General features: G+C 37.9%; 2 protein-coding genes and 1 long non-coding RNA gene across 4 annotated transcripts; 1 reads left to right on the forward strand and 2 right to left on the reverse strand.

The window, feature by feature from the left end:
* Nucleotides 1–7: 7 nt before the first annotated feature.
* LOC112165755 (protein RER1A) lies at nt 8–3175 on the reverse strand. The gene is made up of 4 exons (XM_024302395.2): nt 3152–3175; nt 2128–2183; nt 645–1136; nt 8–415 (listed from the first exon to the last, which is right to left on the reverse strand). Exons 1-4 carry the CDS (start codon nt 3173–3175, stop codon nt 355–357), a joined length of 633 nt encoding a protein of 210 aa, XP_024158163.2. The 3' UTR covers nt 8–354.
* Nucleotides 3176–3200: 25 nt separating this feature from the next.
* Nucleotides 3201–6284, forward strand: LOC112195713. The gene is made up of 3 exons (XM_040506207.1): nt 3201–3375; nt 4159–4233; nt 6151–6284. Exons 1-3 carry the CDS (start codon nt 3201–3203, stop codon nt 6282–6284), a joined length of 384 nt encoding a protein of 127 aa, XP_040362141.1.
* A 3446-nt stretch (nt 6285–9730) lies between these two features.
* Nucleotides 9731–18149, reverse strand: LOC112195597. Of its 2 annotated transcripts, XR_005802490.1 has the most exons (21): nt 17984–18149; nt 17431–17478; nt 16431–16731; nt 15283–15382; nt 15109–15192; nt 14409–14506; nt 13423–13679; nt 13268–13328; nt 13111–13163; nt 12583–12660; nt 11949–12035; nt 11803–11849; nt 11592–11727; nt 11313–11439; nt 11126–11199; nt 10925–10993; nt 10741–10812; nt 10357–10580; nt 10058–10123; nt 9893–9971; nt 9731–9751 (listed from the first exon to the last, which is right to left on the reverse strand). It is a non-coding gene; the product is annotated as an uncharacterized LOC112195597 (long non-coding RNA). The 2 variants fall into 2 exon arrangements; XR_002934703.2 differs by lacking the exon at nt 9731–9751 and having other exon boundaries at nt 9784–9971.
* Between the last annotated feature and the right edge of the window lie 7450 nt (nt 18150–25599).

The following is a 25599-nucleotide window of genomic DNA, read 5'->3' on the forward strand; positions in this document are numbered from 1 at the left end:
TGTGGCCTGTGTGGAAGATAACGTACTGAGGAAGAAGGAGAGGCAGCACTACAACAAATCTGGACATTAGTGACCAAATCCTAGTGACCAACTTGTAATTGGTCATTAATATAATAGAATTGGGAAAAATTCACCAATGGTGTTTGGACACTTAGGGGACTTTCAGAATGATACATGAACTTACAAAGTTATCAATGTGATACCTGAACTCATTTTTTCGTATCAACGTCGTACCTACGACCAATTTCCGTCACGGGACCGTTAAATTTTACACGTGCAATGCACGGGAGTCACTTAATGAAGACAAAATGACCGATTTACCCTCAATTTTTTTTCTTTTCTTTCTTTCTTTCTTTATTTCTTCTTCTTCTTCTTTTTTGGTTTCTTCTTCCCCAGATTCAAATCATCACGAAAGCTTCACTCAGAAAAAAAAAATCATCACGAAAGCAATGCAAAACGCCTTTGTAATTGAGTACCTTCCAAACAAACAAACAAATCCAAACCTAAATTCAATGCATTCGTCTCGAAACCAAATCCTCTAACCGGCATTTCATCGAACACATGCAGTGCATCTCTAGAAACCAAATCCTCAACCACAAGTTCATAAAATTCAAAACTTTTTTCCGATTAGAATTAGAAATTACCAGAATTTAAACTCGGGGAGGCGTCGAACGAAGGGGCGGAACTCGTCGAATCCGCGGGTCGGGAGGCTGGGGCCGTCGAAAAGGTCGTGGATCTCCGGGTCGACCTGAGGAGAGAGAAAGCCGATGAGCAAGTTGAGAAGGTAGATCCCCAAGCCGTATGACATGATGTAGAATCCCTGGACGAAGTAGACGCGGAGGACGTAGACCAAGGCCACGCCGAGGGTTGCGAGCCAGCGGTGGAGGACGTGCGGCGTCGTTTTGTAGAGCAGGTGCTGGTATCGGTGCGACACGCCGAAGCTCCACGCCTGGACAGCGTCAAGCGGCGATCCTCTGAGACGACGGGTCCTCCGCCGCCGACGACGACGCGGCGAGACCCACTCCCGCCGCTCCCGTGTCCATTGTGGGGCCCTCTTGGGGTTCGTTGCTCGAGGAGTGTCGGTCGGTTGGTTCCTCTTCTTCTCTGGATTGAGACGCAGCGGTGGTGATTTGAATCTGGGGAAGAATAAACCAAAAAAGAAGAAGAAGAATAAGAAATAAAGAAATAAAGAAATAAAGAAATAAAGAAATAAAGAAATAAAGAAAGAAAGAAAAGAAAAGAAAAGAAAAAAAAATTGAGGGTAAATCGATCATTTTGTCTTCATTAAGTGACTCACGTTCATTGCACGTATAAAATTTAACGGTCTCGTGACGGAAATTGGTCGTAGGTACGACGTTGATACGAAAAAATGAGTCAAGGTATCACATTGATAACTTTGTAAGTTCAGGTATCATTATGAAAGTCCTCTAAGTGTCCAGACACCGTTGGTGAATTTTTCCCTAATAGAATTAGTGATCAACATTAGTCACTGGTCACTAAAACAGTTGGCGCAAAATTAGTGACCAAATGTATAATTAATAGTGACCAAGCTAGGTCTGGCCGCTACATGAATGATTACATTTGAACAAATACGTTGCCGTTTTAGGGTTAGTGACCTTGTCTTTTTTTTTTTGTTTGCAATGAATTTTCAAGCGGCAAACTTTTAGAGTAGGTTTGATATATAACTCGCATACCAAATTGTGAACGAATCGAAAGTTGGACTCCATCGCGTTCTTCCCTCGGCAATGACTCTGACTCCGTTAGATTGAATCTTTGCAAGGTTTTAGGGGGGTGTATTCAATTAAGAGTCTATTGGATTTTTTTGTATTTTAAAAGTCATTTAAAATCTTGTGATATTCAATTAAGATTTTAAAAAGTCCTTTAAAATCTTATGGTATTCAATTTAGATTTTAAAAAGTCATTCCAAATCTGGTGGTATTCAAAAGTCCGAAGATTTTCAAGGATTTTATTAGATGCTTGATTGTGTAGGATTCTAGGGTGCTTGGTATAAATACCAAACCCTATTAGAAATCCGCTCTCTAGACGTGAGATTTTGACGTCTTTTGTTTTTTGCTCTCTTTCTTCATTCTGAAGATGAAAGGGCCTCAATGTAGAAGATGAACTGACCTCAAACTTTCTCTATTCTCTACGAACCAAGGTAATTTATCATCAATTTTTAGATTCTGCAAATATTGGAACCAATCAATTATGCACAAGATTGAAGCTTGTTGCTCAATTTTACTGCTTAGGACTCAGATGGTGATTAGGAGTGGATGTGGAAACAATTGATGATAGACAACGTGTTTGATCCATTGAGTTCCTGAAATTGGAAATATTCAGAGAATCGGGATGAGAATGTGAGAGAACGCTTGGTTTATGTTGAATCTATGTAGGAAGTTAATTAGGTTGAGTCGAGAAACTAATGTTCTTTTATCTCAATTTTGTAGTTCTGGGATATATATATTCATTTGAATGTTAGTACAGGATGCTAGGAGAATGATGTGGATCATAACGTTTACAAGGGAAAAGTTCTGCTCATTGTCAAAGTTTCTTCCAAATGGTATCTTCACATCCGTAGCATGGCATAAAGACAGCTGTTGGGAGTCTCATGAAGGCTTCGATGGGGTCTCAGCACAGTCAAGCAGTATGCATATGCTTGCCTTTTGTGTACCAAAAGGAAAAAATAAAAATTGAAAAGCTTGTTTTGTGTACCAAGACTTGTTAATGTTTGATTAAGCAAAGTCTCTATCAGTTCCACAAACTGGAAAAAAAAAAAAAAAAAAAAAAAAACATGTTCTATTGCTTGTGTGGATGATTAACAATGATCTTATGCGGTACAAAAGCTCTCTCTATATATATATATGTATATCTATATTTGTGTCTCTTATCAGTTGGTTGGCTTGGTGAGAATACTCATTTTATTTGTATAACATGTTAATTAAAATGTTTTATATTGTTAGACAAATATATATTTTCTAGTGGATTGTAGATTTAAAACAATCCATGCACTTAATAGAATCCAAACAAATCTTGCTAATACAATACATTAGAATCTTTTAAAATTCATATGGAATTAAAACAATCCGTAGATTCTGAGAATCCACAGATTTTAAAAAGTCAAATAAAATCATTTAAAATCTAGATTGAATACACCTCTGTCGTTTGTTTCGCTCATCGCTGATTTCTTCATCCTATGATCTATGAGTTTTCATTCTCTTTTTAATTTCTGGAATTTCAGAAGCTTAGTGTATGAATCTGAGGACAATTCGAGAACCGGAGAATCACAATCAGCTGTTGCAGATTTTGATAATCTGGGAGCTTTGGTCACTAGCAATGGATTCGAAGCTTTGGCACTGAATTTTGATTGCGATTCAGGTACGATTCCATATAAATTGTAATCCGAAGCTTTCTTGTGCCTGTTTGGTTGCTCAGAAAACGATACAGAATTAAACGAACTTGAAATTTGAACCGCTGGTTGTTTATTTTGCTTTCAATGAACTTGAAGATTTTGTTTTCCGTAGAGATGAGCCAAAAGTGTAATTTCTCTTTGGCAGAATTGGTTATAACTATTCCACAAAATGTACAGGGCTCCCATGTTTCTTAGTGTACAGAAAAGCAGAAGATATAGCTTAATTATATAGGCAGGTTAGGTTTTTTTGGTAGACATAGATATGAAAGATATTGACTCCACAGAAAATTGGGGAGTACGTTCTGAAGGCAGTGTGAAAACTCGAATATAGAAAATTGGGAGATATTCACTTACTCAAGGATTTCAGTTGGGAGATAGAAAATTGGGGAGCAAGTGTTTGGAGAAGTTGGCTCTGTTGTCTCTGTTTTTGGGCACGAGATTCCATATTTGTAGCTTTTGTTTGGTTTTTCTTTGTAGTTTCAAACTTGCATCTGCATAAATTAAAGAACACTTTTGCGTGTGGTGATTATGGAATTGTTATCTTTCTGGCTGCATTTCGATTAGTTTTATCATCTGCATTCAAAACACGAAACTAACTCATAATAGTAGACTAAAATGATCATATGAGTTCTGGATTTATGAACTTCTTGCAGTGAAGCAGAGATCTATAAGTTAGCCAAAAGTGTATCTCATAGTTAAAGTATTATCACTATTTCCTTATCTTGTTTTGTTGAACCCTGTGGATGTAGTGAACTCCGTCTGTCATTGTGTTCTTCCCCCAACTCCGACTCCGTCGATCTTCTCCTCCAACGAATTACTTGATTGTAAGTATCTCTTTCAATCATTGAGAGGCTTGTTGAACAGATTTCACGTCATGATTGAGCTATTTGACAATCAATGAAGTCAAAGGTGTATTTCAATAGTGTTTATAGGGCATAGCTAACTTACTTTGTGAAACACTAGCTAGGCATCCTAAATGTTTGAGCCAACAAAGGTGTATTTCAAGATGTTCCTTTGGGTTATCAAGTTTTCAGAAGTTCCTGGGTATTCTAGGTACTTGTCCTTAACTGTCAGATGGCATAAATAGATTTATAGCGTACAAATTTAAAAGAGAAATAGTTCTATTGGGTTCCCTAGGCGTTGGAAAGCTGGACGTCAAGTTCTGATATCGCTGGCCAAACTTAGTTGTGTTCTTCATTTGGTTTTGCAATCTGGGGAGTTTAGAGGGGATAGACTTGCTAGTGTATTAAAGTGATGTGATCCAATTTGTTTATTTAATCTCATTTTGTAAAGGCTGATTGGTTTTGAATTCTAAAGACATTTAGACGAGACATTATATGCAAAGGTCCATTTTTTCACTCTTCTTGCCTCTCTTCCCCTCACTTTCCCTTTTATTTGTTTTCTGTGATTTTAATGCAGACCACAAAGTTGTTGTGAAGCTCTTAACTTTCTTCTTTTTCATTTGTATTAGGATTTGGAAAAGGCTTTTGTCAAGTTTCGTCCTAAGAACAACTCCAAGAGGAAACCTATAATCTCTTTATAGAAAATGGGCACTATAGACAAGCGACAGTAATTTGAGACTCAAGGAGAACATAAGGGCTAGTCGGAGCACAAATGTTTTCCATCCATAAAGAGCAGGTGAAATCTGAACTCAATGTGTGCATGAGGACTAAAGTCTAATGTAAAATGACAAAAAAAAAAAAAAATCAGTAAGACTGACCATTCAATGAAAATAAGCAACAAAATCTCGTACAAGAGATAGGAAAATTGAAATGGATAATAGAGGTGGAGCTGCTGTGTTTGGAACTCTAGCTTATGTTTTTGCTCCACAGGTTTGATTCCATATATATTAATCTTCCTAGCTTCAGTGTTCAATATGTTTTGCTACTTGTGTTCATCATATATGATTGCGTTGATCTTACTCGTATCCAGATATCTTACTTGTGAGCTCAAAGCATATTTTCCCAAGCATACACTTTCCCACAGACTCAACACCTATACACGCCATGATAACCTATTTTATTCCTGCTTAATGATATGAAAGGATCCCGAGTCTTCATCTCAAAAAAGGACTCTGAGATTGTGTCTTGCGTTTTAGTCACTTTCCAGCTGTAATACAGTTTCAGGACAAAAAGTAGGAATTGATAAACTTTCTTTTGTAGCATTTCGATCCTGACCATTCTATTTGATGCTTAACGTAGTTCTTTTTTTTTTTGTCTGTTGGAGCATGCCATTATCCATTTCAATTTTTCCTCCTGACTCTGACTCTTGCATAGGTCTTTATATTTGACTCTATTCTTTTGCATTTTAGATCATTGTATATAGAATTGGAGAATGCATGTGGGTGTATGACTTCGTATCGGTTGGCTATTGGATATGGTTTGGGAAAGAGAAGTTTTGACAGACTTAAGGAGAATGCATAGTATATCATTGCAACCGGATAACCTGTCGCAATGTTAAAATTAGAGCTACAACCAAATTCAAAATGGGTTATAGCTTCATTTGTCAGCACAAAAGATTTGGCCTCCTTTTGAGTTTCTGTTTATTAGATCTAATTAATATCAGAGCTTTTTTTTTATGATTTAGTCTTCTGATTCAGAGGAGAGTAGATACTGATAGATGATAATGAATTGATAATACTCGTTTGCTAAGGGACTTTTTTACAGATTATTACTCTGGGGGACTTGATTACATGATTTTTGTTTTTGTTTTTTTTGATTCAGAATAATATCTTTGTGTTAGTCTAACTATAGAAGAACTGGAGAGGCTTGCCAGATTGGGTCCAAGAGCTCAGAAGACATTGCTTTATAATTTAACCGGTGTATTGTCTTTCCTTTTCTCATATTACCACAAAGCTATTACTTTTAACTTCTAAGCTTGCTGATGTATGTTCTACTTTTAGGAAAACAAATACTGCACTTGATAAGTGTGTTTGAGAGATCATATTTTAAAATGTAAAACAGGGAGAATCTCTAATGCTGGATGCTTTTGATTACTGTGCTTGTGTCATAGGCATTTTAAGTTTTAATTTTGGTGCTATTTACCTTTTATTGATATCACTTATACCACATACCGCCAAGCATAAGCAACGACCTCTTAGGTGGGCCCAGCGACATGGTTAGTCCCGCCTACGACATGCATCCTGTAGTCCGACACCCGAGCTACCTCACTATGGTGGAGGTCGGCCGGTACCTCGTAGGGAGGCCACCCTCCCATGATCTCCAAGAAGCTTCAAGAGAAGCAATATGTGTATTATTGTCCCACATCAGAAATGTAGAATAGAATGTGACTTCCTTTAGGTATAAAAGGGAGTCCTCCCCTACTTAGAAGGGAATGGGATCCATGATCCCCACACTTGTATCATTACGAAGGCTACTTGGCCTCACTCATAGTGAAATCTCTCTAGACGTAGCCTTGCCTTAAGGGCAAGGTGAACCACTATACATGCTTGTGTCCCTCTCTCTCTCTCTCCCCATCATGATTCATATTTAGTGCCCGTTCCGTATTTTCACACAGAAACATTGGCGCTAGAAGGAGGGTCCCTAGGAGTTAGGGTACGAGACTCCGACCTTGAGCAAGGGTCATGGACGGGAACCACCAATCATGTATGTGCAAGACACCCTGTACCATGATCCTCCGGGTACCACGAGCCTCAGGGTACCACGAGCCTCCGAGTACCAGAATCCTCCTGGTACCACAAGCCACAGGAAACCACGAGCCAGCGGATACCACGAGCGAGCGGCTACATGATCCTTCAGGTACATGAGCCAGCGGGTACCACGAGCGAGCGGCTACATGATCCTTCAGGTACCATGAGCCAGCGGGTACTTGCATGTAGACCCGTAGCACCTGAGTCTTTCTAGATAAATATTGAGCATGATCACGTAATCTTTCAATTAAGGTTGATACACTATACATCACTACCCGCTTAGGAGTTCGTCCGGGACCACCTCTATATAGTCCAATTTTGAGTCAACTCCTTTCCCACTCCCACCACCGTGCTCAACACAAGCATCCCGGTGACCCACCTCCTACGAGCACCCTAGATATTTATATCTGCACCCAGAACAACTCAACCTCCCGGTGATACTTTCCTTTCCCGGACATGTCGAATATCCGGCACCGATCGCAACAACCTACATAATCCAATTTTGAGTCTCCGCTACCCGGTAACACCTCAACAGTATCCTGAGTTCCTGATGGCAACCATCATCTTCGACCCAAGCTGAGTTACAACAAAATCCCGGCGACCCATCGAGATTGCTAACCCGTGCGGTATCACTATACTAGACCCGCTGACACAACTCATCCGTCCACAGGGTCAACCTTCACTCTCAAACCCACCGGGTATCACCCATGACCATGGCAGCAACCGGGACACCCGGCAGGGACCGAACCCGGTGGCTCCTCCCAGCACTCAATTCACCAACCGGTGACCCATCCTGACCTCCCCTCGGTCTCTGTGACACATGCCTCATCTCGATCTCGGAATCCCGGTACCTTGATCCATCTTGATCTCGCTAACCCATCTAGGTCACTCTCGCTCCTAGTCTCAGTGACTGATCAAACCACCTCACTGCTTTCCTCCCGGTGAGCTCTCCCGGCAAGCTAGTCCTCAGAAAAGCACCCGTCCCGCCGTCGAAACATTTCTACTTTGTGCACCCATGCACTCAACCCAACCAACTCAGGCAGTGATACCCGGAAACATTTTCCATTCCCGTAGCTCGTCATCGCAGCTCCTTCGGTACATGACCCATCTCGGCAGCTTGAACCCTCGTCCGGGCACCGATGAGTCGCGTGGGCTCATTCTGATGGTTTTCTTCGAACAGCGATCCTACTCTCACCCACTGCAATTTTCAATAGAATCAGAATCTGAATTCAGGATCTTCGTATCAGAGTCGAGGACGCTGCTCAATGCAGCTGACCAGTGATCACAGAGCTAAGTCTTCAAAACTAATAGCTACTCTCGTTGTACCTCTATTTTGTCTGATAGATCCATGATAGTCATCATGCAATATAAATGCCCACGTGTACTTACTACAAAAAGCCACACACGTTATATATTTATACTTGCTTCTGTATGTGGACAAGCATGAGATATTCAATCAATTGTTTATTCAATTACTATCTAGGCATCTGATACGTGTTACCTAGGTATCTGCACAAACTTGCTGGCATCACAATACTCAACTGCTTATTCCTACTGGTTTAAAGTCTTGTTTCAGTCAATATTTAATAACTATCGAACTCTACGTTTTCAATAACAAGGATCTAAACTAGAGAATCTAAACTCAGATTCTCTAGTTAGCATAGCACACTATCAAGGAAATTGCTAGGTTTTAGAAATGAGAATTAAGATACTAAGATAAATACGTCATTGCGTATCTACAATTACTAAAGCAGCTAAAAGTATCCATGATAGAAAAGATGCTCCAACACTAAAAGAAATAGAAAAGATGCAAGGACCAAATCATAAATTATACTTGATTGCGTTGAGAAACTATAGTAAATACATTGAAACCTATGATGCATGGATACGGCAATTTGGCCTCGTATCCCGTATCGATCCGGGATACGGGTATGATACGGCTTGGATACGCGGACCCAGATTGGATACGGTTTGGATACGTAGTATGTAAATAAACCGGATACGCCGCTTGGTCATTCACTTCTATTCTCATCTTCTTCGCAAGTCACAGACTACAGATCAATCAGACTTGTTCTTCTCTTCTCCTCTTCTTCGATTCACCTGGAACTTGGAGGTTGGAGCTTCAATTAGGCTCGCTTCGTTACGTTCTCCCCTCTCTTCTTCTTACCCATATGAATTTGATTGCTTCTGTGATGGTACAAGTTCTTCGATTGGTTTTAAGGGTGTGATGCTTTCATGGGTTTGATGATAAAAGGATAAGGATGAAAGGATTTATGGGTTTGATTTCTTTGATTCGACCAGAAAGGTCTGATGCTTTGGTTATATGGGTTTGATTGCTTCGATTCGACTAGAAAGGTCTGATGGTTCTGGTTTTTTTTTTTTGATGACAATCTGATGGTTCTGATGGTTTTATGGGTTTGATGCTAAAAGGATAAAGGATATTTTAATACCTTTTTAAAAAATATTAGTTGTTGCCACTCATAGTGATGTTAGGATTCGGAAGAAGATAAGTATAAAATATATATATATATATATATATATTATTTAATTGACGTATCCTTCTCGTACCCGTATCCAACTATATTTCAGATTTGCCGTATCCACGTATCCGATCGTATCGTATCCAGATACTCGTACCCGTATCAGTGCTTCTTAGATTGAAACTATACTCCTATTTTCTGTACAATTGAATGCTACGACAACATTTTGTCATTCAATCAGAGGATGAGTATCTAAAAATCTTATGCATATATGTCATTAATTAAACAGGGGAATGTTTATAAATTCATTGGTTTATTCTCCACATACAGGCCATAAGTTCAGGAAAGTTTTACCATCTTCAATTTCTATGTAATTATTGGATATAGAAAGAGCTTTTGCGATCTCTCTTTTTGAAATTTGATCAGTGACACTCTACAGAGAGAGACAATACAATGTAATTGATCAAGATAATTGAGATATATATACATATGGAGGAAATAAGGATATAGATCATTTACCTTAACAGCTGTCAGATATATTGAAGGAGATCCTGCTTTTACTCTGTCACACACTCACACCATCACCTGCAAACAAAAATGGAAGGAAATAGTGAAATTAAGTGTGAGCCAGGTATGTAAATGGAAAATCTACACAAAGCCATGGATTAAACTATTAAGTGTGCAGTTTTATCTTGGAGATTGAAGTAAATGATATACTATTAATTCAGCAGTAGGTAAAGAGCCAGATGTGTAATTACTAAAAGATACATTTGTGCTGCTTAAACTTAAAATTGCAACGATAAGCATAGACTTTGTACCTCATCAAGATCAGTTAATCTTCTCTCCAAAGTAGAAGTATTCTTGTTTAGCCCCAACCTCCCAAGTTCAGCTTCAAGTTCTGCCTCTATTTTACTCATCGAATCTGAACTCATAGGAACTCTACCATCATACTTGTTCATTTTCTGTTCAGGAGATTTGTTCTAATTCGAATATCAGTAACAATCATCCTCTGATCCTCTCGTGTGCTGTTCCAAACAATAACCTACTAACATTAAAAAAATTAAAAATTAAAAATTAAAAAAATATAGGAGAAGCTGATAATGAATCTGAAAAGCATTTAGCTAACGTTTCCTTTAAAATATATATGAAGCCACAGCTGTGATTCTTTATACTGGAAGATACGTATCTATGTGATTACGTACCATTCTCTATTTCCTGCCCTACAATATTCCCTGAACTGTTGGCATTCAGCTTTCACCTTTTTGGTTCTGATGCTGCACAAATTGGCAAAAGGAATTGTGAGATAAATCTTGTTCTCTTAAAAGTGACTACAAAATATACTGACAGATTCTTTTTGAATAAACCATATGAGGTTGAGTTGTTTACCTTGCGCTACTTCCCTTGAACTGATGCATATGATTGTCCAAATTATAAGAATGATGAGGGGTTTCCTTTCTGCACAGAATTACAGCCAGTATTACTCTTATAGGTACCGGCTAGAAGTATAGGGGCAGAAAGTATTATTGAACCACATTGTCTTCTACAATGATCAGAATTATGGAATTTGAATGGAATTAGTATACATACCTCCTCAAAGATGGAACATACTCCTGTCTTGTCATGGGCTTCATTTCATCAATCTTGTTCTCATAGCTACTGATCTGGATATAGTATTACAGGTATATTATATACATATACAAATTATATATTCGATCTCCACGAGATATATACATCTCATTATCGCGTGAACATAATAACAATAATTAAACCACACCAGAATATATCATATATGCACTCATCGGGAAGTTGGTAGTGGTTGCGGGACTGGTGCCCCAATATTTCAATGCTGCTAAGTCATAAGCTCTAGCCGCTTTGTCTTCTTTGTCAATTGTCATAACCACCTACATCATGATTCGATATAAACGCATGCATAAGCAACATATGATAAAAATTTAAGTGAACTCTACAATAAAAAGGGAGGAAATGAGAGAAAAAAGAAGAAGACAATATATAGAAGCTATATGGAAAGAGCTCTTCCTTTGTACGTACATACCCAAATAAACTGCAGTTGGAGCGATTGAGATGAGATCAAAAGCACCCAGATGTGATCAAGACCGACAAAAGAAAAGAACAGAATTAGTAATTCGTCTTCTTCCCCAGCAGAACAAAACTGACGAATCTAGCTCCCTCTGCAAATCAAATCAATTCAAAACCACAAACCAAAATTCCTCCACAGATAATCAAAAACTGACAAATACGCTCACCCTTTTTCAAACTATAACCCAACCAATGCAAAAGATGCAACAAAAACCTGCACCAGAAGCCAATCACAAAATCTAAATCACAGAAGATCGTAAGCACAAAAGAATGAACCAAATCCAAATTCACAAATCAAAACAAAAAAATCGACCTCTCAATCCTCCTTAAACGACCGCAGAGAAAAGAAGCAATCCACTGATTATAGAAATCCATATCACACTCCCAATTTAGATCACAGCTGTAGAAAAGAGACAAAGCAACCCACTCTCTCAATTTAGATTAGACGACTCTAGAAGACAGAAGAAGATAAAGATCGATACACAGAAAAACAAAAAAATCTCAAAGGGAAAAACCGTCTTTTCCGACTTATGTTACAACAACTGTAGGATAGAATTATCTTATGGTACATAAACAGCTACATACAGATTGAGATATGCAACATAACAAACCAATTTGTTATGCAACATATGATTGGAATTAGGCAATTACATATGATTGGAATAACTGAAGATTAACTATGCATGAGATATAACAAAAAATTATCCTACAGATATGCAACAGAATTATGCATGAGATTAACTGAAGAATTATCTTACGTTGATTAACTATGCAAAAATTATGCATCGTTGATTAACTATGCAAAAAATTATCCTACAGATATGCATGAGATTAACTATGCCTGTCAGAAGCGCCTTTCAGATATGGTAAATAGTATTTCAAATAAGTAAAAGCTGGCAACTTGTTTTAACTGACATATACTGGGCAACAATTCACAGAAAAAGTACCTGGGATGATCAATTTACTCGATTTCCCTCTTCTTCTTCCTTTTCTTCTTCCTCTTGTTCTTCTTCTTTTCTTTTCTTCTGTTTCAAAAAAATCCCAAACGAAAAAAGGTTTTATGAGCTCTCATCAAAATAAAGCCAAGCTCTATCAAGCCTTTATCCAGGGCTAAAATTCATCTCTGACAGCTAATAATTAGCTGCCATGAATCTGAACAAAAAAAACAGAGCATTCGCAATCCAAATTTCAAATACCCACCAATTGAATTTTTGATTGGGTTTTTCAATTTCGAATCAGACAACTCGAATCGTACTTCAAAACCCACATTTCGAAACCTCCAATCCTTACTCCCCCAACGAAACCCATATCTATAACAATCATTCGTTCTCTGGCAGCTATCCCTAACCTCCTCCTCTTTTCATTTATTTACTTCAGCATTTATTGAAAATAGAAGAAGTAGACAGACAATACTGAATTTAGAACAAAAACTCTTCACAATTTACCCAAAAAAAGAGAAAAAAGAAAGGCCTCACCTTGAACCTCCTCCAATCAATCACTGAAATAAACTGAAGCACAAACAATACCCCTACAAAATCGAAACTGAAGTCAATTGAAAACCAATCACAGCAAAAAAACCCAATCAAAATGACAAACCAACGTAACAAATCAAAAACCCAACCCAAAAGGTACCCGACAGAGTTATCCAAAACGCAGATCCTCCTCCTTCTCACAGCAAAACCGAACAATACCCCTACAAAATCGAAACCCAATTCAATTAAAAACCAACCACGGGAAAAAACAGACCAATCAAAACTATAAACCAAAGACAGCAATCAAGAACCAACCCAAAAGGTAAACGGCAGACCTATCCAAGACGCAGATCTTCTTCCTCCTCACAGCAAAACGGAATCACCACTCTCTTTCGCGCGCGCTCTCTCTCTCTGTGTTTCGACTGTGCTTTCTCTAGAAACAAACCTGCACTCTCTCGATCCTGAATAACTCCTCTCTCTCTCTCTCTCTCTCTCTCTCCCGAAAGCAAAGAAACACACCTGCACGCTCTCGATCCTTCTTGACCTGTCTGGCTCTCTCGATCCTTCTTGATCTAAGGAGAAACATAAGGGCAAAAGCGTCAGTTAGATGTATGTATAATAGGACAATGGCAGAGCCGTAAGTTGAGGGAAAACAGAGGGCAAAAGCGTCATTTTCCACCCCCAAGATGAACAGTAAAATGAATAGTGCAGGCCGGCAGGCCGTTTAGTATATAGTCAACTAGCAAAATCGCCCGCGCTATGCCGCGGGATTTGTTGTTAATAATCTTGTATGTAAGGCTCTGTAACCCTGTTGATGAGCTCGTTCAATCATTTGAAGCAAGACAATAAGCTGAATGCATTCACTTGTCAAGATCAAGAGACCAGCCATAATGCTAATAAAAGGCATGCAGAAAACTAATGTATGGCACAGAACTAAGGGTGCATATAATGATTCTATTCTTGGGAAATGTTGTTCACTGTTTGTAGAAAAAGAAGAACAATTAAATAGTCCACATAATTGATTTGGCAATAAGTCTACCAATGTGAAATTGAAATCAGCATTACCACTTCCGGATCAAGCATCATCACAATACAATCATTTCAAACTCGAGGTGCTTGTGTGTGTTAGATCTGCATAACCTAAGAATTGATAAGCTTTCAAATTTCATAGGCAAGTTGACCCATCTTAGGTACATTGACCTCTTTGGTAATGTTAATAACAGCATTCCTTGCTTCTATCAGCAATCTGCAGAATCTACAGATCCTTAAACTCAACAGGTGCTACAGACTTGAACAACTACCTAGAGATATCAGAAAGAGGATCAGCATTAGGCTGTTAGGCATTGGATTTAAAGGTCAGCTTCTTCCTGAGCATCTTCATCTCAGCTTCTAGAGTTTCCTGCAAAAGAATGGAAAACTTTCAGAATAAAAAGGGGCTGTACATCTACACATTTTAAATACCAATTTGCATTGCACTTCTACAAAAACATTAAGGGAAAGCTTGAATAGCACTGATTTAATTACAGCTTAAAAGAAATTAGCAGGAACAACCTAAGATCGAGGATTAATACGCCAGTTTCATATTTTTCATCAGAACAGTATAAATGTGAGAGAGTACCATGCTCTATTTTGTTTTAATAAATAGCTAGAGAATTCTATCTGCTAGCTAAAAGAACCAAATATTTACTTGATGGCACTTACTAAATGCAGGACAACTATAAAACTACATAACTCCACCAAACATTTTCATGGAGATAGAACTAAGCTCGTGAATGCACTTTCCAGAGGACTAATGACCACACACTGACAGACTCTTGACTGACCGAAGCCACATTTGTATCCCAACAAAGAGAGTGCAATTCTGTGGAGTGCCCTGTTTAAGTTCAAAATATTGTGTTGTCTGATTAGTAACAACATATGACAATATAACACATTTTTTGCAGGTCAACAGATCAACGAAACCGTTAAGAATTTAGTGAAATAAATAGCAGCTAATCATACCTGCAGTGAATGTGTCTGCCTATCACTCTCAGCATCGGTCAATTGTCCAATTCTTGGCTGGAACCTCACCTGTGCTGAACTTCCCTGCATCATTAAATAACTAAGATTTAGAACAAAAACAAACCAGAATTACTGGAAACTTTCAAAGAATTAAAGTAGATCCCAAAATTTAACCTTAGAAACACGAACGCACGAATACTGATTAATATTCCAAAAGTGAATCTCATTGTTCGTGTCACATGAGCAGAAAATGCGAGGTATGTCCTGTATATGTCTGTAAACAATAATTTGGCAGCAATAATGAACTCAAAACACCTCAGAAATCAAAGAAAATTAATAATTTTCAGCCAAGGTGAACCACTATATTTCAATCAGAATCGAGATTTTCATTTGTGAAAAGAAATGAAGAACTATGAAGGGCAACATAAAACTTTCATGGTAAAATTGACTACATTCGAAAGCAATGGAAGCATAGAATTTACTTCAGCGGCATCCCAAAGTTGCACAGTTGTGTCAAATGAAGAAGTTGCAAACTGAGTGGAATTTGGTCTAAATCAAACATCAGTAATTATCAGGCTGTGACCCTCCGGTGTGCTGTCAGTCTGTAGTGTTTCCATATTCCAAATACACTACATATTCCAAATAACAACCTACTTACATGGAATAACAACAAAATATATATACACACACACACACACACGAATCTAAATCATTCTTTTTCTTATTACTAAGGAAGTTTTGATTAGTATAATTTTCTAGTTGTTTCAGTCAACTTTTTTTATGGAATTCTTGCTAACCATTTTTGGTCATCTGATTGTTGCCTTTGGGAATACATAATTTATATCAGGAGTCAATTTTTGATATTGAATTCATGCAATTATAGGAGACCATATTTCACAAATTTCTACCCTTTACTATTCAGTGCATTCAACCAAACCAAGCCATTAGCAGCTGCAACCCTACAAATGCCAAATAGCCAACCCTAAACCCTAAACAAACCAACACCACTAAAATTCAACAACACAGTTAAAACTGAAAACCAACCACCCATTGTAAAGAATCAAGCTAAAAACAGAGCATTGGAGCCCGAATCTGAATGCAAGAATGCAAAACCAGAAATTCAAAACCAGAAGACAGAGTTAGGAATCATAATAAACAAAACCCAAAAAGAAAATGATTAAAAATTTTACTAAATACACAGTCAAATTCATAACCAATTGCAAATAATCAAACCAGAAAACAGAGCATTACAACCAAAAATCCCAAATGCAAGAAAAACCAAAACGCAGAAAACAAAATCAAGAATCAGTGGAGCTTTGTACCATGATTATACTACACTTGGGCTTGATTTCTCTGACACCACTATCCTGGATGCAGGTAATCAACCGCAATCCTTGCCAGAGAAGAACATGAAAATTATTAAACCAACAATCGCATGATTAACAACCCATAAAGAAATCGGATTAAGCAAGAACCGACCTTGACACTGTCGTATCCAGCAACTTGAAGAACCAGATTCTTCGGTTAAGGGCGGATATATCTTCTCTTCGTGCAATTGCGCTCTCTCTCTTTCTCTTCGTGGAGCAAAGAAGCTCTGGGAATTTCCATCGTCGGATGGAAAGGCTGTGATTACAAAAAAAAAAAAAAAAAAAGGGGGGGGGCAAAAGCGTCATTTCATACCATTATGAACAGTTATAAACAGTGATAGGAGCTTTAGTATACTGTCACCAAGTTTTCAAAATGGTCAACGTTTATAATCTAAAACTTTGCTTGAAAAATTGAGAGTATAAATTTGAAGAACTCAAAACAATCTATGAACTAAAATATACATCCATAGAAACTAAGTGCCTAAAGTTTACATCAATCGGAAAAAAACATTGGAAGACGATTAGTTTTTGATTATTATGATCTTCCGTATGATCAACTTGCAAATATCTTTTGCCTTTTGTTTTTGCGATGCTTGAAGCCATCACTAAATTTTAAAATGATCATTCATCAGGTATAATTCACTATATATCATCAGTGTATCTGCAAACTTTCATTCACCAACCACATATGCAAGATTGGGATGAAAATATTTCACAAACCGCACCTATACAAACAGTATTAACCGAAGTAGATAAAATTGATTGATCTATTGTAGCTCATACATCATTAAGCAATTGCAGCGTCAACGATATAAGCTAGCTATCTTTTAGTGTGTGAATGTTAAATTAATAATAAGCAGTTACAAAATATTGATCATGGATAAATTCCAAATGCAGAAATGTAAATAAAACAAAGGAACTCATAGATGGCTCATAGTTTTCAAAGAACCTATACCTGGATCCAAAAGATTCAAGGAATCTGACTGCAAACTGGTTCCAAAATCTGCAAACATAAAATAACAACAGTTGAAGTTGTAGATACCATAAAGTCAATAAACAAACACTTTGATAAAACTTTATAGTTAAAATCAGCTTAATACAATAGTAATCAGATCAATCACGAACACAAAATAATTCAATATTTCTATTGCCATGATTTAATGGGGAACAAACTAAACAACAATTTTTCACGATTTTTTTTTTTCCCGCTTTGCTACCCATTTTTAGCAAGAATATCTCCCACTTACTCAGAATCCTCTGCTAAAAATGGTTCAGAGCATGATAACTATGAAACCAACAAAACTATTAGCTCTGCCATGTTATTTGCCCAATTGCCCATGATCAATTCCCACAATCTTTTTAAGGAAAGCGATCACATCAATTGAACCCAAAAGAAAAGAAGGATCGATCCCAAATAATTGAACCCAGAATCAAACATCAAATAGAGATTGATTTCAATTCTAAAACAAATTAAAATTTTGGAGGATCAAAGATTGAAGAAAGAGTACCAGGTGCTGTCGATCGAATGGAAAACCTATCAGCAATCCCTAAATAATTCAGATCGATCTCAAAACAAACCCAGATGGATGGAGGTCTTCCTCCAAAACGCAGGTCTCTCTCTCTGTTTCGCTCTCTCTCTCTCTCTCAGTTCTCTAGGAGCCACGCAACAAATCCATAACCAGTGAGAGACGACAAAACATGAATTATAAAAGTAGTAAACTGGAGGGCAAAACCGTCTTTTTAGGTGAACAGTGATGAACAGTACTTAGGAACAGTTGCAGGACGCTTAGTATATAGTAAATGTGCTAGCAATTGTGTATTCATATATACTCAGTCCTAAACACAATCCATGCACATATGCTTCTTGAGAACAGGATCAAATATTGACTTAATTTTTGCCCTTGCCAAGGCACACTGGCTGAGCTATTGTTTGAGAACAGTGCACTCTTGGTCTATTTACACATGATCAGCCAAGGCACTTGTCACAAGTTTTTTTTTTTTTTTTTTTTTTCTAATTACACATGTTACTCATGCACAATTTGTTATAATGGCAGGCATAATTAACTTGCTATGCTTGTACACATTCATATATACACATGTGCCTTGATAATTCATTTATCATACATGCATAATTAACCTTATATAATACTCACACAGCAAGTGCTTGTGATTATAATAAGTCACATGCGAAATTTCATTTTTGCCTGGTTGATTGAAACATGCGTCTGATGCTTCAAGTTGCTCAAGTTGCTAATCACTTATTCTGTTTTTCCTTTGGAGGAAAGGAAAATCACTCTAAATCAGGCATTTTCTTGTGCGTACAAGGCCAAGCAAACTATCGACGATCAATCGTCGATTACAAGGAGCGTTATGCTTGAACAACTCCAATATGATGTAGTACTCGGGTTGATCCCAATTGTCAACTTCTCCAATCGGCAAAAGATAAGTTCTCATTTACACTTTTAAAATTTGAGCTAATGCAATGGTTTACATGCTTCAAATAACGATTTCTATAATCTAAGCATGCTTACGATATTTGATAATTTTGATATCATATCTATTATGCCTATGTATTAATGTCAAAAGTTAATTTAATTGCAATCTAATTAAATTGCTACATATATACATGTGACACTCACTAAAATAAATGCAACTACATGCATCTCATAAATCCTCGCCCCGAGCGTAGTACCCCCAAGGGGTAAGCCAAGGTCATATCCTTGCATAAATCCTCTCCAGTCAGGTAGGGTACCCCAACGGGGTTACGAGGCTACATCCATCATCCTATCCGGGGCCATGCCACCGGGTACCGGAGATCAAAGCCACTGGACACCCCAACGGGGTTACGAGGCACAAATCATCATTCTACCCGGGGCCACGCCACTTGGTAAAGGAGGCCTATTGGCCCTCATTCAACCCCATTGGGTTAACGAGGTCCAAACCCTAATTCACCTCAACGGGTACAAGAGGCTCAAAGCCTATCTACTCCACAGGGTGCTAAGGCTCAAGCCTATCTACCCCACTAGGTACACGAGGCCTACAGGCCCTCATAAATCCTCTACTCGAGCGAGATATCCCAACGGGATAACTAAAGGGTAGCTCCCTTACAAAAGCCAAGGTCCAGTCCCTTGCACCCAAATCCTTGCTCAAAGCGAGGTACCCCCAACGGGTAAGCCAAGGTCCAATCCTTTGCTTTTGAGTCATCTCACCTCTCGAGCATTCTCTACACTTGGGGGACTTATTCATACCACTTATCACAAGTGAAGATAGTACCCGATCGAGACTATCATTGAGCTTCACGCTCATACTTTTCGTGCTATGGTCTATTAATGGAAATATTGAAAATTTTCACCTATTGTTGATCGCAACAATCAAATTTCTTTTACATCCCATTAATAAAACCATAGGACAAAACTCACACAACCTATCACCCACTCGATACAAATGAACTCAAGTCCAAACTTTGATATTACTAACTACATAACTTGGGGGACTCAGTGAGTAACCACACTCCCGATCCTAACACGTGCATCATATGCATATCATTATGTACGCGTCATCGCGTTCATCACACATCTATGCATCATATGCACTTGGTTATACTTTCACAACCACATACATTTCAGACTCATATGTCATGTGTCAACACTACATAATACATGCATACACACAATGTGTAACAGCATCTCATATAAACATTCATGCACCTCGATGCATTTGACTCAAATGTCACTTAGATTGCCCTAGAGCAATCAATATGTTCTTTGTACACTCTTATCTTATTTTGTAGGTACTAGCTCAATGACGAAGCCCCTGTGGCACCAACCTACCATGAAACACTTTACAAGCCCAGAAGAGTCCCTTCTTACTTACGGAGTTGGGGGACTAGTATGGGTATGGCGTTCAACAGGGTCGTTACTCATTCTTGGCGGCATCATATTTAAACTCCCTAACCAAGAATCGCCTCTTACTCGGGGACTTGGGGGACTTATTGATATCACTTATACCACATACCGCCAAGCATAAGCAACGACCTCTTAGGTGGGCCCTACGACATGGGTAGTCCCGCCTACGACATGCATCTGGTAGTCCGACACCTGAGCTACCTCACTATGGTGGAGGTTGGCCGGTACCTCGTAGGGAGGCCACCATCCCATGATCTCCAAGAAGCTTCAAGAGAAGCAATATGTGTATTATTGTCCCACATCGGAAATGTAGAATAGAATGAGACTTCCTTTAGCTATAAAAGGGAGTCCTCCCCTACTTAGAAGGGGATGAGATCCATGATCCCCACACTTGTATCATTACGAAGGCTACTTGGTCTCACTCATAGTGAAATCTCTCTAAGTGGACGTAGCCTTGCCTCAAGGGCAAGGTGAACCACTATACATGCTTGTGTTCCTCTCTCTTTCCCCATCATGATCCATATTTAGTTCTCGTTCCGTATTCTCACACAGAAACACCTTTACTTGGTTGTATTATTCATTTTTAAACCTTTAGCTGATTCATATTTGGCATGCAGGTATGGCCTATTGAAGTTGACCTACAATTTTTGGACCCATTGGATGTGAGTGTCTATTGGAAAGGTAATCTCAATAACTTTAGATCTGGTGTTTAATTTGGGTTAGCATTTAATTTGGTTTTTCTTTTTCTTTTTCCTGTTTCTGTTTATGTTATTTTTTTTTAAATTTTTTTTTTTTCTGTTAGCACATCTAGAACTGTGAATATATGTGGTCTTGTTGTGTCTTTGGTTCTTATGGAGCTAATAGGTTATTCATTAACTTCTCTAATTTGTGCAGCTTGTAACTATTGAATAAGAGCCAACAAGTCTCAATATCCAGTTTACAAAAGAAGGTAAGACTTCTTTCGTTATTGCTTATTACAAACTTTTTAGGGTTATGAAACATATAGATATCCATGCATGTTCTATCCCATTTTGCATTGGTTATGATTCTGTCATATGCATTTTACTTTCATAGTATTGCTTGGGTTTTCATTTCTAATTTCCATATTCAGTTTATCATTAGCTTGTTCAATGTACGAAATATATATATATATATATATATTTTTTTTTTCACTTGAATCTCCATCTACAACCATGCTCATAGCTCTTTTATTTTTTTATTTTTTTTTATTACAGGTTGTAGATATATACTTGGATTATATCGTTATGGCTAATGGTAGACAAGGTCCAAAGTTTCTACATCGTTATGGCATTTCTTTTAATTTGTCTCTGTTATGATATTATCTTATGGGCTAAATACTGTTTAGTACCCTGTGGTTTGTGCTCAGCATCGATTCAGTCCCTTGACTTTCAATTTCATCCTAAACACCCTCACAATATCATCTTCTCATCCAATAGATCCCTCTATCGGGATTCGGTCCAATGGAACGTTAAGTAGCTGGTGCGGCATGCCAACTCAGCATTAGGTGGGGCCCACATGGAAGGAAAATTACAAAACTAACCCTGGCTCTATTCTAACTCAGATCACAGCTCCAAATCCCATTCGCTGCAAGAGTAGCAGCCTCCACCACAGCCTCAAGACTTACTCTTCCTCTGCCCCCTCTTAACTCAAAGAGAGAAGTTGAATTTTGAATTCTCTTCTTTTTGTTCACATACTCGAGCTGTCTCTTGAAAACAGAAACTGAACAAAAGAAGAATAGGTATAATGAAGACAAGAGGTTCTTCAACTATGGTGATTTCCAGTCAGATTCCTTCTAAAAGGGAAAAAAATACAAACAGTACCCAAACTATGGGCCACTAATAACTTTCGTACCTCAACTTCAAAAACTATCATTTTGGTACCTGGACTTTTCACTCCGACCCAAGATTCATACCTAGGATCCACTTTGCCGTTAACGGTGTTAAATTTACAAGGGTAAATCTGTCATTTCACTGTTCATCTCTCTTACCATGGGCACTGTTCATATATATATATATATATATATATATTTTTTCTCTCTTCCTGCAAGTGAAAAGACAGATTTACCCTTACAAAGTTAACACCGTTAACGGCAAAGTGGATCCCAGGTATGAATCTTGGGTCGGGGTGAAAAGTCCAGGTACCAAAATGATAGTTTTTGAAGTTTAGGTACGAAAGTTATTAGTGGCCTATAGTTCAGGTACTGTTTGTGAGTTTTTCCCAAAAAATATATGTAACTTAACTAAATCACCTTGGATATTAAGGCATCCCTTTCCTCTCAAATAACTTGGTTCTTCCATCTTCTTTTTTCTGCAGTTTTAGTTTCATGAACCAAAATTAAGGAGGAAAATGGGTTTTTCCCAAATATTATCAATCACTTGCTTAGTTTTCACCTTTGCCATAATCTTCATAGCACCAAAACTGATCCTAAGGCATTTCCCCTTATCACATTCAGTGAAAAAACTGAGCAATATATATTCCATTTCATGCCTCCCATTTGAACTCGAATTTCCAAAATCATTTCTCCTCATTTTGTTCTCTTCATCTTTCAGAAACTCCGAGAACCCAGAATACTACAACACGAGGCTCTAGAACCGTCGTGGCTCCACTCTAACGTCACCAATTCCGACGAACCCTCCAGCAATCTCGGCGAAGTACCTCGGAACCCAGAACCCGCTGCCATTAGAATTTTAGCGAAACATTAAGGCTTTTTTGAATTGTCAAACCTATTAGAGTCTACAGAACCTTCGTCCTAAGCAAAAGGCTCGTTGCTCTTGGAAAAGACCGGACAAATTTTGGTGAGACCTCATTGGTTTTTGGGTTGGCCATGTACCTGATTCCGATGACCCGATAGAAATTGAGAGCTCGGATTCTGACAGAGGCGTGGAAATCAATGTGGGTTTGGGCGTGCTTGGCGTGGCCTTAAGGGAAGTAGAAGACTTCAGAGTTCACCGGAGGCATTGGATCATGCTGCCGGTGCAGGCAGCCATAGCTGGGAAGAACACGAAGAACACAAAAGGGTTTTGGAGAGGCCGCGTAATAGGGGCTTCGGGGTAATATGGATTAGAAAAAGAGTGAGGGTTAGTTTTGTAATTTTACTTCCATGTGGGCCCCACCTAATGTTGAGTTGGCATGCCACATCAGCTACTTAACAGTTCTATTGGACGGAATCCCGACAGAGGGACCTATTGGACGAGAAGATGATATTGTGGGGGTGTTTTTGATGAAATTGAAAGTCGAGGGACTGAATCGATGTTGAGCACAAATCACAGGGTACTAAACAGTATTTAGCCCTTATCTTATTTAAGCTTCCATCAATATCTCAGTTCCATTGCCTACATGTTGTTGCAAAATCAAGATTGATAGGTTTTAGCGAAGTTGTTACATAGAAGATTTGTATCTGGATATGACTGATGGATATTTTTCCATTGCTACCTTCAGATTGTGTTTTGCCCATGTGCTCTTGTTAATTAATCTAGATATACACAATATGTACAGGTGCAGCATTGAAAAAATTGGCAGATGAAAAGGGCATCAAGTAACATACATATCATTGAAGGCTTATTGAACTTCTAAAAAGACTTGTATGTATTTCCTTTTATTTTGAAATGGCTATCAAGGATGGATATTGACATTTGTATATTTTGGATTTAGAAAGTTAGTATTTCAAGATAGAGGTTGATGTTTATTATTGGATTGATATAATCAACCCTTGTTAACCACCAACAGTTTTACAGTACATTTTCATATGGTGGTTTTGGAATATTGAAGGCTACTATGAGCCGTTTATTGCATAAAGAATTGACCACAGTTCACATATTTGATTTGTAGTGACATTGAATGATCAGATTTGTTATAGTTAATAATGCCAATAGAACAACCAAGAATAAAATTTAGTTACCAAATTACCAGTGACCTAGAAATATGGTCACTAGAACCATGCGAGGGCATGGCTTTATATGAGCAGATTTTGCAATTTAGTGACTATTGGTAATAGAATTTAGTGATGAACATATAGGTCACTAAAGCCATTATTATTTGTGACCATAAAATCGTGGTCACTAAAGACATTTTGATTTAATGACCATAAAATCTCGGTCACTAAAGATATTTTGAATTAGTGACCAACTTACAATTGTTGGTCACTAAATAGAATCAGTGAGGGACCTATAGTGACCACCTAGTGACCACCCAAATTTGGTCACTAATCACTTTTAGTGACCAAATATCCTAGTTTTAGTGATCACTATCATGGCCACTAATGCCTAGATCTGTTGTAGTGCAGGGAGATGTAGCAAGTTTAAAAGGCTATTATATATGTTGAAATTCACAATAAATATCATTGGTTTATTGGCTTGATTTTTTATTTTTTTTGAGAATAATTTATTGGCTTGATTATGTGAGATTAATTGTTGGAATTTTATTGTAATTGATAAGTCATAAATTTAGAAATAAATACTGTCGTATCTTATTATAGGCTGATTCTTAATCTTCCTTTCCTTTGTATATAATTGTATTTGGCTTGGCCTTATTTTGATAGGTTAGCAATTCGTGCTGATCAGGAAGGTTGAGAAGGAAACCAATGGTAGAATCCTTAGAGTGTTGCTTTGTCTCTTGATTTGGTGTTTGATTTGGTTGGTGAAGACCCTGGTTGTAAAGGTGCTTGCTTCGTCTTTCCGTGTTAGATTGATTTAAACGAAGAAGAAGAACAATGTGTACTAAGATATGAAGAAGAAGAAAAAATCTGAGATTGCAGAGAGATAGGAAAGAGTTTTGGAGAAGACGAACATTGAAATGACGACTCTATCCTTGAAAAGTTAACAGGGTTAGCTGCGAAAGTAATTCCAAGTATGCATGTTAGTTCGGGCTTAAAATTCCAGCTACTAATTTGATATTTTTGAATTTTGAAACTTGAGGTATCAAAGTTATTAGTGAGCCATAATTTTGACACTGTTTTTGATTTTTTCTCTATCAGAAAATACAAAATTATTCTCTGCAATCTTTAATCTCAATCAACATTTTTAACATGGTATCAGAGCACCAATCTTGATTGCTCTAGAAATTTTCACCTTTTGTTAAAATTAGTCTATCATCTTAGCTATTCCTCACGGCAAATCACTTGATGTTTTCCAAAAGTATCCTTATTTCCTAGTTGAAGTCTCTTTGGAGGTACTGTATTTAACAATGATGTTCCACCTTGC

The sequence above is a fragment of the Rosa chinensis genome, chromosome 1 (genome assembly GCF_002994745.2).
Source record: "Rosa chinensis cultivar Old Blush chromosome 1, RchiOBHm-V2, whole genome shotgun sequence".
Classification (NCBI taxonomy): Eukaryota; Viridiplantae; Streptophyta; class Magnoliopsida; order Rosales; family Rosaceae; genus Rosa; species Rosa chinensis.